The 14,607-nt window shown below is 46.5% G+C and overlaps 1 protein-coding gene across 6 annotated transcripts in view; it reads right to left on the reverse strand.

Moving 5' to 3' along the window:
* NLRC5 (NLR family CARD domain containing 5) overlaps positions 1 to 14,607 on the reverse strand; it is a 56,989-nt gene that overhangs the window by 29,298 nt on the left and 13,084 nt on the right. For all 6 annotated transcript variants that reach the window (XM_064519356.1, XM_064519355.1, XM_064519354.1 and 3 more), the window contains exons 5-15: positions 14,465 to 14,530; positions 10,534 to 12,289; positions 8,602 to 8,685; positions 6,559 to 6,642; positions 6,392 to 6,475; positions 4,477 to 4,566; positions 3,579 to 3,629; positions 2,645 to 2,710; positions 1,831 to 1,914; positions 767 to 850; positions 252 to 341 (exon numbers count right to left, since the gene is read on the reverse strand). In XM_064519356.1, the coding sequence (XP_064375426.1) occupies positions 252 to 341; positions 767 to 850; positions 1,831 to 1,914; positions 2,645 to 2,710; positions 3,579 to 3,629; positions 4,477 to 4,566; positions 6,392 to 6,475; positions 6,559 to 6,642; positions 8,602 to 8,685; positions 10,534 to 12,289; positions 14,465 to 14,530 (2,539 nt within the window). The remainder of the gene's footprint in view (positions 1 to 251; positions 342 to 766; positions 851 to 1,830; positions 1,915 to 2,644; positions 2,711 to 3,578; positions 3,630 to 4,476; positions 4,567 to 6,391; positions 6,476 to 6,558; positions 6,643 to 8,601; positions 8,686 to 10,533; positions 12,290 to 14,464; positions 14,531 to 14,607) is intronic.

A 14,607-nucleotide genomic window follows, 5' to 3' on the forward strand; every position in this document is an offset into this window, starting at 1 on the left:
AATACTGTCCGCATGCATGAAAAGACATGCAGTCCTGTACTCTGGGCTCCCTCAAATTCTTCTGGTTGATGGCTTAGATGGAGTTAACTTACAGCAATGTAACAAATCACCATGTGTAAGTGCTAGCAACTATCTGTGAGCATGTTCTTCGCCCACCAACTTCTGAGGTGGCTTAGCACAAATCTTAGAACCTAACTCTAAGACTTGTATATTGGGGTTAACCTCAAAAACGTTCTTCAAGACTCACGTACCTGACTTCTACCTCCATTATCTTCTGGCAGGTATTTACTGACTGCAACAAACTGCAAATGCCATCAACAGAAAGGTGGTTTTGACTGAGACTAAGAAACAGAAAAAAGACAAATAGCTGGTCACAGAAATCACACACACTGTAAGTGCAAGGCAGGACCATACTGATGGAAGTGACCATTAATACGCTGCATGCTTGAACCCACTTCATCTCAAAAGTGGCATGATGGAAAACAGGCCACTGTTTCTGAGCAAGGGGTTTTAACGAAAGGGCATTTTAGCACTTCAGATGCATTCAGACCAGCTTCTGCATGTGATGCTCTGAGCACGTGAGCAACTTCAGCCTGAACAGTCTCACAGGGTGGGGCTCATCCTTCCTCGAGAGTGCTCAGGGCTGCTCCTGCAGCAGTGCTCTGGGCGAGGCCTTCACCACCTCGATCCCTGCTCAGCATCTCTGCATGGTCTGTGCCAGCTTCAAAAAAAAGAGCAATGTGGTTTTGCACAAGGCAACACTTACTCCAACTGCTTCGAAATTGATATCCAAGGGAGGCTTTTCAGCAGCCGGCTGCAGCCTTCATCTCCGAGCTTGTTACCTGATAAACTGAGGCATTTTCCAGTTAGTGGGGACTGTTTTGAACAGTATAAATAACAAAGTCCTCAAAATCTGCTTGCTTTCCCTCTCTTACAATTGTTTTTTTGCCTGGACTGCTGCTCTCTCTCAGAGCAATCCCCCCTGTGTCCCCTGCTTCTCTCTGCATCTTCGGACACAGAGTTTTATCCCTAGGGCAACATGTCTCATGTTTTAGGCCCAGAAACATCTTATTTCAGAAAACCAGGGAAGGGGTAGGAAATAAAAAAGCATTTGAATGGGTGGTCACTGCCCTCTTGGAAGGAAAAAAAAACACTGCACAACAAAGATCTCCAGATCCCAACTAAAATGAGTGAGCTCAAAAGCTAGACTTTTGGGTGTAGCTAAATCCAAGATACAAGCTGGACTGAACTGCCTTGCAACAGATATTCCTGTGCCAGTACAGACCAACTAGAAGGACAGCTCTACAGCTAAATCTAAGTGGCCCCATATGTAGGCAAATAAGGCCCAGCGGGGGTGGCACTCCTTGCAACGGGCAGGGAGAAGATCCCTCACCTTCTGCCTCTCACTTCTCCTGGAAAAGCTGGATGGCCTTAGAAGACAAAAGGACAACACACAAGCGATCTGTCATCCCTTCAGAGGATCCCAGGACACTCCAGAGCTCTCACAGCTCCGCGTTGGCTCCAGTGTGCTGCACTGCTTCGTTAGCAGGGTCCGCTCTGTGACTAGCATCTCTCGTTACAGCCCCAGAGAGCCAGAGGCTGCCGCTGTCACAGCAACCCCACAGTTACCCAGTACCCACCTCCTGAACCACTCCAGAAATCCCCAACCAGGATCCTAGGAAGCCTAACAAAGAGTGCTGGGATCCCTCCTTGGGGCCAGGCCCCCTTCTCACTGTCCGCTTCTCCACACCACATCCCCTGCCCCCCCCCCCCCCCCCCCACACACACACAGCCTGTAGCAACACAACGGGAAGGAAATGAGGCACTTACTCCACTTCTGAGAGATGGGGGCAGCTCTGGAGAATGGCAACGATCCCCTCTGCATGCTGAGGACACAGGTTGCGACCCTGCAAGCTGTGAACAGGAAGAGTCAATGAGCAGCGAGGGGATGGGGGGCCCTAGGTTTCCCTGGTGTCCTTTTCTCCAAAGACACACAGACTGATGCCAGGAGATGGAGGTTTTACTCTCTGTTCTGCCACACAATCCTGGGCACATTGCCTTGGCTTTCTGTGCTCCTTGCTGCAAAAAGAGTGCAGAGGGCTTCGAAAAGCACAGAGGATTTTGAAAGTGCTGTGAGAGTGCAAAGCCTGGCTTCAGAGCCGCCTGGTACCACCATCCACGTGAAGGGGGTGGATATAATCGTTCCTATTGCACCAGGCCGTGAGGACAAGAGGAAGAGGCATGGGAGGGACATTGCCCAGCTTTAACGTGCTCAGGCAACGTGCCTAAGTTCTCCTAGTCTGAAAAAAGCCAATAGTCTCTTCTGGAGCCCAGGCCAGAAAGAAAAACAAATGGCTCACATATTTGGTAACTACAAGAATATACGGCAACATGTGGATGGCCAAAGGACCTCTGCCTCTCTGGGGCTCTAGAGCCCAACACAAAGGAAACGAAGCCACTAGTATGGCCAGACAGAGATTTTTATTTTTCTTTTAATTCACTGTCTCAAGTTTATTTGTAATGTTTTTTATGTGGAAGTACTCTTTGTCCTTAAGGACAAACACAGCTGATATTCTTGTCTTTCCATGAAGCCTGTCATGCGAGGATCACATTAACCAGCAGGAATTTCAATGCCTTCTCTTACCATAACTTCATATGTCTAGTTTGAGTCACATGTTCCTTATTCTCTTCCCCTCTCAAATCCAAAGATCTGCAAACAAGCAAAATATTTGGCCTTTAATATGCCTTCACAAAATACCTGAGGACTTAGGAGCTGGTTAGTATTTTCTGGAAGTTTTTTGGAAGGAACCAGAGGGTCTGCGTTCTCCTGCCCAGCCCTACCATGCAATGGTTGAAAGGTTTTCAAGAGCCCAAAGGCCTCTCTCACGAGGTGTGCGCAGTCAGCACAAGGGGCGTCCACATGGGATTTCACAGCATATCAGCTAGATGCTGAGCCCACATTCAAAGGCATTGCTAAGATGCAGGATGTTTTTTCTCAGACATGAGACTGCACCACCACAGGAGGTGATAAATGTATCCGCCTGTACCAAGAGGACCTCAGCCTGTCTTAAAATAGCACTGGATGGCTGTTCAGGCATAGGAGCAGTTTCTAGCTGACTCAAGGCCTGGCAGAGCCAGTTCACACATGCCTGTGAAAAACTGTGAAATCCCCTGAGGACTGCACAACACAGGGCAAGGGGAGTTTCCTATCAGGGAATGAGAGACTGTTTCACAGTTTCTTAATTATGGTCAAATTCACCCTCCCAAGTGTGCACAAGCAGGGAGAACATAGGAGCCAAGCAGAAAAAGAGCAGAGTCTTCTGTTCTGCTTATCTCCATACACAAATCTCCACCGGCTTTGGCATCAGCAGCTTTGCAACAGAAATACACCACTTCAGACTTAGAGGCACTAAGGCACTGCCTTTGTGGACTTGGCCAGTAGGTCTGTGCAAAGACCTCCTCTTTTGGTTTACCTTCTTCAATCAATCCTGTTGCTGGGGTGGTTACAGTGACACCAAGCTGATGGTTTGAATCAGCATAACTTCAAATAAAGCATGACACCAAGTGCAATTTCTCACCTTGGGCCTTTTCCAGATTGGCCAGAAAAATACATTATCACGGTGTTCTTCCTGAAAATGAGATCCAAGTCAACGTTAGGGCACAGGTGGAAGGACGACATTTCTTCTGTAGAGATGCTCAGTAAGGACCAAGGTTGTGCTGTCCGCTAAAGAGGCCCTTGACATCTGCCATGCTAGCACATTCTCACAGGCAAGCCAAAGAGCAGCAGGATGCCCTGCATGTTGAACTGGGGCTGCAGCGCACACAAGGAATAACAGAGTTAAAGAGAAATGGGTTGGGCGTTTTTTTGCGAGGCCAGCAGACCTCTTTTTTTGCTGGAAAGAGGTTCAGTATTCCCAAAAACTCCATTCCAGCAAGAAGAATGGGAAAAAGCTGTATGCAGTATGACTTCCCTTTAGTTATACCAAGGATTAATTTGGCCTAATAAACTTGTAACATAAGCCAACCATAAGAGTTAGGATTCAAAAATTCTCCTCCTTCTCTGTCATTCTGGACCTATGAAAACATCAAAACCCATAATTTAAAGGAACACTGAGATACAGCTACTTAATTTCATACCCTTTCAGTAAACCAAGCTGCTTTATAGCAAATTTATGGGGGCCAGTAAAGAACTGTGGCCCAGTTGGTGCATTGCAGAGCTTGAAAAACAAGTTTAGATCCTCTTACATATGAAGAGATATTACACACTGCAAATTAATTTTTAAACAAAGGATAAAATGACTTATTAAAAAAATATAAACAGTAAGCCCCAATATAATTTATTCAAATTGTTTCAATCAGACAACAGAAGAGTGAAACTCATATTCCATTGATTTTGTTTACTAGACAATTAAGCTGCAAAACAGAGTCCATTTTTAAAGACAACATATGTTTTTAACTGCTCTCATATACTGATACCTGACATGCAGTTCAGTGGCATTTTGACACATGACGACTTCCTTTGCCAAGATGAGAACTACTTTCAAGGAAAGACTGTTGTAGCTCAGACTGTGAATACCAGGAGAACACAATGTCACCCGCTGGACACAACAGCACACTCCTTTGTCATGCAAATGCACTCCACTTCACACCCCAAACACCCTGAAGCACACACCTGCTTTTAACTAGCGGGTTCCTCCAAAATCTTAGAATTTTGCATTTAGGACCCAACAAAGACCACAGTTTTTCCCTCCCAGTTATAGGAATTGTCTCTTATTCTAAATTCATGGGAACTATATGTGCAAAAGAAGAATCAATAACTGTTTTTGACCAAAAATGTAAGGGATACACTTATGACTACACAATTGATCCATACTGCAGTGTTAAACTCTTACTGTAACAAAGCAAGCAATTTAAGTATGGCATATTAAAGAAGACTGGTCTGAACCTTCATATTTAAAACAGCCCTGAAACCATGATACTAGCAAATTCTGAGGATTTATTCTTTAACCACACATTTACCCTGTTTCTTTACTTGTTGGACTTCACTCAACATGAGACATAAGGTCTTGCTCCTGCAAATCCCGTACCTGTTTTCAGGACTATGGAGCACTATTCCCACAGACCACAAAGGAATCATCCTTGACAGTAGCACTGCATGTGTTCAAGAGAAACATGTGAAGCAATGAGGCTTACAATTACACTGGCTTCCTACCTTTTCCATACACTAAGCCACTGCACTGGGGACATGATGGCATTTCCATGAATCTGTTATCCACTGTCCAGCAGAGCGGAGGAGCAGGTCCATTCCCCCTTTTCTCCTTCTCTCTGCCATGCTTTTATCACTTCTAATCATACTGAAAAGCCAGTAATTAATTACTAGATGGGGTCCAGCAATAACTGCAGGTATTTTGGGTTCACCGGCTTGCATGTGGGGGAATGGGTACGACCTTTAAAGCAGAGTCACTCCCGATTAGCCGGGGTGGGCAGGCAGTGCCAGGGACTGGCCGGGCTTTGCCTTCTCACGGGGGCAGCACAGCTTTGCGGCTACTCCTCTGCCACAAACGCAAAGTGTGACACTCGCAGCAGCTCTGCTCTGCCTGCTGCTGCTTAAGCTGCCCCTGCTGGCCTTTCAAAGGCAAACACATGGTAAAGAAGTTGCACAGACTGATTTCCCAAGTTGCCTTTTTCCCCTCATGAGCCTAGATAATTGCGGGCTGCCTTCGTCCGGGGACCTTTCTCTCCCGCTCTCTTCCTGGCTTTAAATCCCTTCGCAGATCAGGCTGGTTCTTTCCACCTGAAGAGATGCAGATTTATGTGGGAGTTTTCCTAGTGGTCAGTCCTGCTCATTCAGTGCTGCGCTGTGCAAGGAGTTTTAATCAAAAAGGGGACAAACACTGGCAAGTGGCTAAAGGAAAGGCTGGGAAGGCAGCGATGGAGCCACCCGCTCTTATATAGATAGGGGTGAAGCATCTCAATCTGAGCCTGACAAAGGGGAAGGGAAGTGAGGAGGAAGAAGAGGAAGAAGAGGAAGAAGTTGTGCCATACACCAAGTTGAGCACAGGCCTTGTAATTCCTAGAGAGGTGTCAGTGGTGGCAGAGCTCCCTAGGGACTGTTTTTAAATAGATGGGTCAGGAACTGCCTGCAAATATGAAGCTGAGTTTATCTCAAACTGAGCCACAGCACCTCCAGCACAGCCCCCTCTGCATTGTGAAATATCTGCACTCCAGGCTACTGCCGCGCAAGTCCCCCAGTGGCACTTCTAAGAGAGAGTGTCACCCTTCCCCAAGCATCCAGCAGCTCTGCTCTGGGGGGGACTTAAACCCTCTGCGATGCTCTGCTTGGTTTCTCAATGCCCACCATGCTAAATAGGTTTAAGTCATTTTTACTCACTCTATTTTCTTTAGCTTTTCCATTCTGGAAAACACATCCATCACCCTCTTCACCTCCAGGTCCCGTATCCGATTGTCCTGCAAGCTGCACACAGATTGTCTCATCAGTATCCCAGGCCTCCAAGGAACGACCAGCTGATTTGAGTGGTGTTGCCACCACACACTCACTTTATTTCCTCAAGCTGGAGGCAATAAGACGAAGCCTGGACCAGGTTAGATAGCCCGTTGGCTGTGATGATCCCGCCTGTCAACCTAGAAAAAAAGAACCATTCAGAAGAAGCACAGGAGAGACCAGCACACCGTGGAGCACACGGCAAAACCTCTCTCAGATGTGTGCCTGAGCCGCACTCCCAGTACACACACACACAGAAGATGGAGCCTGATTTCATTGCCTGCAACCAACTTGCCCTGCTCAACCAGGGCAAAATTCAACCCGGTGGCATCTCTTTGCTATGTGCATTCATCCCTTGCAGCTCATAGACTCGTGGGTGCCGCTTTGCAGTCTGCAGAAGGCTGACAGGAAGACCTACCCTAAACCACTTCCAAAAGAAAGCTCGGCTTGTAACCAAGCCCATGCCCGCTCCCCTGCCTCAGCCGCTGGAGAGAGCCACTACTACTCCTATCTAGACCTCAAAACCAAGGTGCAGTCTCCCACCTGCTTTTCTCTCATTTGCACAGCCAGGCTGTGTCTAAGTCCTGCCATTCCTCTCTGCCCGTTCAGCTTTTCCAGCTCTCTTCATTTTGCTAAGCTCAGGGGTGGAACGTGTGCCCTTTACTGTGGATGTGCATCCGAGGCTGGGGCTTCCCTCAGAGAGGCATGAGATTGCAGACGGCAGCAGTTTTGCTAGTAAGGAAACCACCGTTCTTCCCAGGCCTGTGAGAGGGCAATATGACAGCAGAAGTCTGCTAACGCAGGCGTCACTTCCAAGGATGGCCACAGACCTCTAGGGCTCAGTGTTTCCTCTGCTTCTGCTCAGAGTGGCTCAACCACTGCCACGACTGTGCCGCTCGCACAACCGTGTCCCCAGGCGCTGCAAGCGACGCTCACGCAGCAGGCTCACAGCTCTCACCAGGCCCTTCTGCTCTGGGAAGTCAGGCTCTAGATTCAGTCTTCGGCCTCGCTTAAAGTTCATCACCAGAGAAACGAACTCCACAGATGGTTGTCTCCCAGCTGCAGCCCATCTACAGCACAAAACTGCCCTCAGCAATGCAGGGCCTGGGTGGCCTGCCAAGCCACTGTCAGACTGTCTCCAAGGTAGAACTTGCTCCTGCGAGACCCCAGTAACAGCACTGCCCGGGCAAGGGCTGAGCAACTTCTAACATTACAGCGTGTGAGAGTAGCAAGGCCTGCATGAAGTCACTGCTCTCTTATGCAAGAATATTTCTGTAGAGACTCATCACAAAGCACTTACTCAAGCCAGCTTGGTTAATTGCAAGCCCTTCTTCATCTAATTTTCTTACTGATATCACCCCTTCTTCCACCAGCTCTAGAAAAGGAAGCCTGCGGTTTAACCCTGGAGTCCTCCTGGCGGTTCTCCTTGCCCTTGCTCTCCCCATCTGAATGGAGCTTGACTGAAGCTCCAAAAGAAACCTAAACAGTATTTTCCAATTTTTTGGGGGGTGGGGAGGGGTGGGGAGGAGGTCCTCAAATCAAAGAGCCACCTACTCTTTTTGAGCATAATCCACTATCCACCTGGTACCCTGATCTGTGCATATGCATCAAGAGAGCCAGCTCCCTGCGAGGATTACCAAGAGGCCCTGAGAGCCAGCTTCTGGCAGTACCTGTGGGCAGGAAAAACAACTCTTCTCTGCCAAACGCAGGGGCATGTGTGTGCAGAGGGGATCTTTTATTTGCAAAATATGCCCCGACTCTCAGTATCTGACACCACTCCTGGGAGACAGACCGAAGGGCGAGTGTTCCCTAAGGAAGCTACTGCCTTTTTTGGGTGCTGTGGAGCACTAATACTCTGGTTCCCTGCAGAACTTGTACTCGCCTTCCCTGTTCTTCCAGCAGTCAGCAATGCAATACTTCTCTTGGTTTTGGGTAGCAGCACAAAACAAGAACCACACGTATCTGTGCTGCTCTCTGACACCACATTACTCTCTGTGCAGCGCTGCACAGAGCAGATGAGCCTAAAGGGAGCAGATGTAATTAAACTGCAATATGGAAACACAGGAGAAGAGGCCCTGACCTTACTGGCAAACACTTACTTGAGCTTCTTCAGGCTCCCCATTTTTCGTAGGCTCCCGGAAAGAGCAGCAGCAAAGTCATCGCCATATTTCCTACTCCGAAAGCTAAAACATGAAGAAAAAAAATAAACACAACAAAGAACAAAAGAAACTAACCCACAGAGTATGTTAAAACATGATAAAAAGGAAAATGCATTGAATTGCTACTGAAACAGCTGTTACGTCATCTTCTCTTTTGCGGCATCTTTATCTTTTCATGCAACTGTGAATACCTCTTAAACTCACACACCTACTGCAAGTCCCTCAAGAGGAGAAGGCCGCTGCCTTTTCATACAGCAACACCATGTGTAGTTGTTGCCATATATAAAGGCAAGGCACAATTGCATGTCCCACCAGAGACAGGACTCTGGAAGTTCATTCTTGACATAAGGTCAGGATCTGCTCCTGGTCACACGTAGGCAAACCGAACTCTCACAAACAGAATGTCTAAAAGCCCCTGTGTGATGAGTCACTGAGTTAGAAGAGGGTTGGTTAGAAGTGTTGAGTGCAAACGCTTTAAGCTCGGGTGACGGTATAGCCAAAATTGTCTAGAATATAAAAAGCATGAGGTTTATAGGAAAATACACCTCTTTTATAGAACCCACTGGTGTTGTTGGAAAGAAAACAGTCCAACAGGTAAGCTTTCAGGCAGACAAGCCCTTCTTTGAATCATTTCCTTCTATGATGGGAGGCATTAGTACACAGCACCACGGGCTGCGTCTCTTATAGTATAGGTTTTACACCAGTAAGAAAGCAGTTGACATGCTTGGGGACCCACTGCCCTTCATCTGCCCTTCCGAGACAGAGTACTCTGAGTGCTCATATCCTGAGGACTGTAACTGTAAGCAGGCACAGACTCAAGGGTGTATGAGCCTGGGGAGGACCCTCAAAAAACCACTTCTTCTCTTAATGTGGGGGAACACCCCCACCAACCTCAGATGTCTGTCTAATCTGTTCTTTGAAAGCAGAAGACTCTATGCACTGCCCTAAGGCCTGTGTCAGCTACTTAGAGTTGAGATGTTTCATCAGAAAGCTTTTCCACCAGGTAATTAAATGGTATTCTTCTCTTCCTTAATGAAGGCACAGAAGAATTGATTGCTGTCCTTTTTACAATGATTTCAATATCCAGGTTTTCACATCTTTGTTTATGCTTTCTACTTTGGAGCAGACAACATAATTTCCTTCTGCTATTTCACATAACTTTGGGGGATTTTATGCCTTCACAATCATTCTTGACACCTTCACCAGGTGAACTTCAGCCTGCTCCCTCTGCCATAAAGTGCAGAGCTCTCGGCCAGGCATGCTCCTTTAAACCTTCTTCCAATAGGTCAAGATCGCTGAGAATTCCCATCCTGGCTCCTTCCCATCTTCTCCGCATTCACAAACTCTAGACATATTCCTCCGAATCATTCATAAAAATATGGCACGAGATCAGTCCCACAACAGGATCCCAAGAGATTCTCCTTGAAGAGTTCTTCCAGCACAACAGCAAAGCACTGGTGGAGTGTAGCTTAGAGTGCAGTTGTGGCCTCCCATTCATCTAGCTTCTGGTGATTTCACTTAGATTACAATTCTCTCATTTGCATGTTAGATCCTTCCTACTTTTCTAACGCCAAGAAATACCTACTCTTTTCTCCCTTATTTATTAGGCTAATTATCTTGTTGTTTGATTGCTTTGGTCAAAACAAAGAACGAAACAAAAAAACAACCAGAATGGATTTATCACCTTAACATCCTTCAATCGCTCATAAATTCATTATTTAGTAAGTTTCTTCAGTACCAAAGTTAGGCCAGCCAGACCAGAATTTCTCTCATAACTGTCCCTCCCTTTTAAATCATAAATACCAAGTTTGTCCTTCCAATCCCTTAACCCCTTCTCTCAGCCCATCAGCACAAAGCACACATTGTGTTTACCTCAAGTGCGCTACATTTTTACAGCTGGCCAAAACCTCCAAACAGTCGACATCCATGGGACATCCTGCAAAATCCAGATGAGTCAAATCCTGGCCTGAGTTTATGACGAAAACCAAAGCCGACATGTCCAGAGGCGTCAGTCTAAAGTTTTTAAACTCATACTTGAAATTCAGCAGGCTCCCGATGTGCTGCGCTACTTCAAGGTCTTGCGTTTCAAATGTGCAATGGCAGAGCTCAATGACCTTAGGTCCTGTCAGTTGAGTGGATGCCAGCCTCTTGAGAGACTGCAGGATGGCGTCCTGCTTATCCTGCACCCAAGCTTCGTCTTGTTCAGCCAGCAACATGAGGAATGTCCTACACTCTTTCGAAGACAGGCCTGAGAGAAAGATGTGAAAACTCTCCATAAACTCGGTCTTTGCTTCATTCTTTGAAGTCCACTTTGACTTCAAAGACAACTTCTTCTTCAGGTAGTTCTTGTCCACTCTCTTACTTATCATGAGACACAGTGCTGCAAAAAACTCCTGCAAACTCAAGTGCACAAAGGAATAGCCAGCCTCCGGGAGACTGCCACTTGTCTTCACCTCAAAGACAGTCAGCAGTCCATGTAATGAAGCAAAGTTTTTCACATGCTCTGGAATATCACCAACATAAAATACAAGCTTCTTATCTTCCAGGCCTTTCAAGGCAAGATCACACAGACCCAAAATGGCCTTCTTGTTACAGTTCAGCTGAGTCTCCTCACTGCCTGCATGCTCTCCCTGCTGCTTGTTTATGAAGATGAGAAGCATTTTGATATAAAACTGTGTCATAGTCTGAGGAAGCTCCACACTCATCTGATGTTTAAGGAGCAAATATTCCAGACAGATGCAGACAACATAACACAGAGCAGGGATCAGGCACATGCTGAGGAGCTTGGTGTTGTTCTTCAGGTGAGCAATTGCTTGTTCTTTGAAAGGATGCTGATGAAAATAGTGGCTGACATATTCCTCAACCTTTTCGTGGTCAAATCCCCAAATTTCTGCTAGCAAATCTACTGTGTTTAGCAAGAAGTCAGGTAGTTTCTTAGGTCGGCTGGTGACCAACACTGTGCAACCAGGTAGGAGTTTTCCATGACAGAGGTCTGCAAAGAGCTCAGATATAGACATACGGGACGGAAGGGCTGGGTATCCCTTAGAAGAGGATGACACGTGCATGTTACCTGCAAACTCATCCAGCCCATCAAAAATGATCAATGTGTTCTGGGCATTTTCCAGGAGGTGCTGGAACACTGCATCAGGGCTGTCTTCTGGCTGAAGAAACAGGTCAAACAAAAGCTCCTTCAAAGTCAATTTTCTTTTCAATAAATTCAGCTGCCGAAACTCAAACAGGAAAGTGAGGAGAAACTGAGGTAAGACACCTTCTGCCCATTTCTGACAAATCCTGTGCGTTAGCATGGTTTTGCCTGTACCTGGTTTGCCAAACAAAAAGATCACCTTTGTGGTACCTGACTGAACAACACTGTCAAACAGATCTGACACTTTCACAGCTGTATCTACACATTCTTCTGGTTCTGGAGTAAGTGCCACATCCTCTCGGGGCTTATCTGTTCTCTCTTTTAATCGAGAAGCTTTGCTCTGCCGAATAACAAGGTTGACAAAGGCTTGGTTGAAAGTTGGTGGCTCCATTTGTCCCTGTGTTGCTGGTCCAGCTGTTCTCCTACTGCCATATCTTTGTCGGACTGAATTGATGAGGAGCTGCCGGTACCTTTCAGCTGAATCTGAGAGAGAAGATGACAGAGTGAGGATGAGGGCAAAAATGTAAGCTCTCAGCCATGAGTGATCAGAAATACTACCACTCACATACACAGAAACACTGGCCCAGAGCAGGGGCTGTTCCATGGAACCAGCCAGAGATGACAAATTTTGAAAGCATGAAAATAACCCATGATTTCTCCTATTTTTGCACAGGGGCTGAAATAGGAGAAGAAAATTCAGGAAAAAAGGTGAAACAGCTTCATATAAAAACTCTATCTTATTTATCTCTTTAAGAATGAAAGCGAGGTGTTGGTGTATTATGCATATGCGTTACACCCCGTTCACCCATGCTGGCCTTGTGCCACACTTGCTCAACTTTCTGCATTTTGGGACAGACCTTTCTTGTGTTTTGAGGTTGTCTTTGAAGATTTTGTAACACGGGATTTCTTCATTTCCTCCCTCTCTCCACCCTTCCCCCCTCCCAAGATCTATTTCCAGGACTACATACTTCTTTTTGATGCTTTTATGCACATTTCTCCATGTGCATTTGAAACAACACTCCAAGCCAATCACTTGGTCCTGGAAATAGCCAAGCAACAGCACAGCAGTACATCTAGCCAAATAGTCATGCAATAATAAACGAACAGTCAAACCGGCAGACCCCGTTCACAACAAGTAACCGACTGTGCTTGTATGTACAAACATGGGTTGCAGTTCTCCAGAGTAGCAACTTTTCCTCCCTCTGCTTCAGCTGAGCCTGCTATCAGGTTTCCCTCACATCCAGTGTAAGAACAAGACAGACGCTCATAGCGGAAATCACTGGCTGAGGTTCCCTGGGCTGCATTGTGCAAGGGGTAACACTGGACACAGGGACAGAGGTTACAGCAGCCTCTCTACCTTCAGAATCTGTGGGTCCCTTACAAGCACCAGGGAAGATGAGAAAGCTCCCCAGGAGGAGCCATCTGTGCAATATGAAGAGGCTCAGCCACTTTTCTGTGCTGAGCTGAGCCAGGGCAATGCACTGATCACGGCAAGATGTTCACCACCATCCTGCTAACATGGATTAGCTTTGCTACAGAGAGTACTGCACAGTGCTTTGATAAGCAGGCTGCCAGGACCCAGTTATGGCCTGATAAGGCTAGCCAGCTGGTAACAGTGGGGATCCAAGATCCCTCAAGAGGAAAGAATCTGTTCCTGATGGTATCAGCATCTCGTCGTTAGGTAGAGAGCAATGTTGATAATGAAGGGTGTTCAACACCTTCTGACAAACCCTGTTCTCATTGCTTTTAAGTTTGCTGAGTTTTAACATCATCAGATAAGACATCGTCTCCTGGGAGCACCTCCTCAAGGAGAAGTTTCCTGCTTGTAAACTTATGGTCAAAAGCACTTGAGTCTTTCCTCATGGAAAAACACTTTCATTTTTGTACTTTCAAGCCAAAGCTTGAAATCTGGCTCCAGCCAAGGCCTATGAGGGCTGACCAGGGCTTTTCCTCCAAAGGCTCCTCCTGGCAGCTGCTAGCTTTGCCATCCTCCCTGTGTTCCCCCACCAGCAGCATGAGGCAGAGTAGAGCTCTGTTGGGAGAGAAGCTAAAAGTAGAAGTAGAAAAGGGTAAAGAGGGGCAGATGATGAAGGAAACAATGCCAACACCAGTGTCATACAGCCCTCAGGCCTGTGTAGGCCACCCCGTCTTTCCTGAAATTACTCTGCCATGACTTTTTCATCACTCACCTATTTACTTATTTCTTTATTCTAGGGGGTGAGCTTAAATCATCCTCATGAGTTTCTACCGTGCTAGAGAAACTCTGGAGCCTTTAATGAGTTTTAAATTGTCAGTATGCCTCCTGACTTGGTTAAAAAAAAGCACTCAAATACAGGGATGACCAATAGCTGGTTGCTTTACAGACATATCCTGCTTCAAGGGTGTTCTTAGCCCATGCCATCTGCATCGTTTTTCCTCAGGTGGGATTTAGTGCATCCCTGAAATGGAACTGGTGTTTACTTGTTATACGTGGGGTCCCATTTCCCTTGTATTTTATAATCTGTCACATTAAGAGTTTATGCAACCACAAAACAAAAGTTTAGGTTGAGAAGAACAAAAGAAGGGGGTTTATTTCTTGGGTGTTTTTGCAAAGAAGTTGAAGAGGTCCTTCCTCAGAGGGGAGCACACCACTGCTCTGCTTATGGAACATCTACATACCTAGTCGCTGCTGTTTAGCATCTTTATCACTCATACAGCTGCTGCCATGGCGGCGACGATCAAACCCTGAAAATTGAAAAGTACAAACATGTCAAAGCAGCACTTTGAATGTCACCTTATTAGAGCTCAGTGGGGTGCTGAAA

The sequence above is a fragment of the Dromaius novaehollandiae genome, chromosome 13 (assembly GCF_036370855.1).
Source record: "Dromaius novaehollandiae isolate bDroNov1 chromosome 13, bDroNov1.hap1, whole genome shotgun sequence".
Lineage (NCBI taxonomy): Eukaryota > Metazoa > Chordata > Aves > Casuariiformes > Dromaiidae > Dromaius > Dromaius novaehollandiae.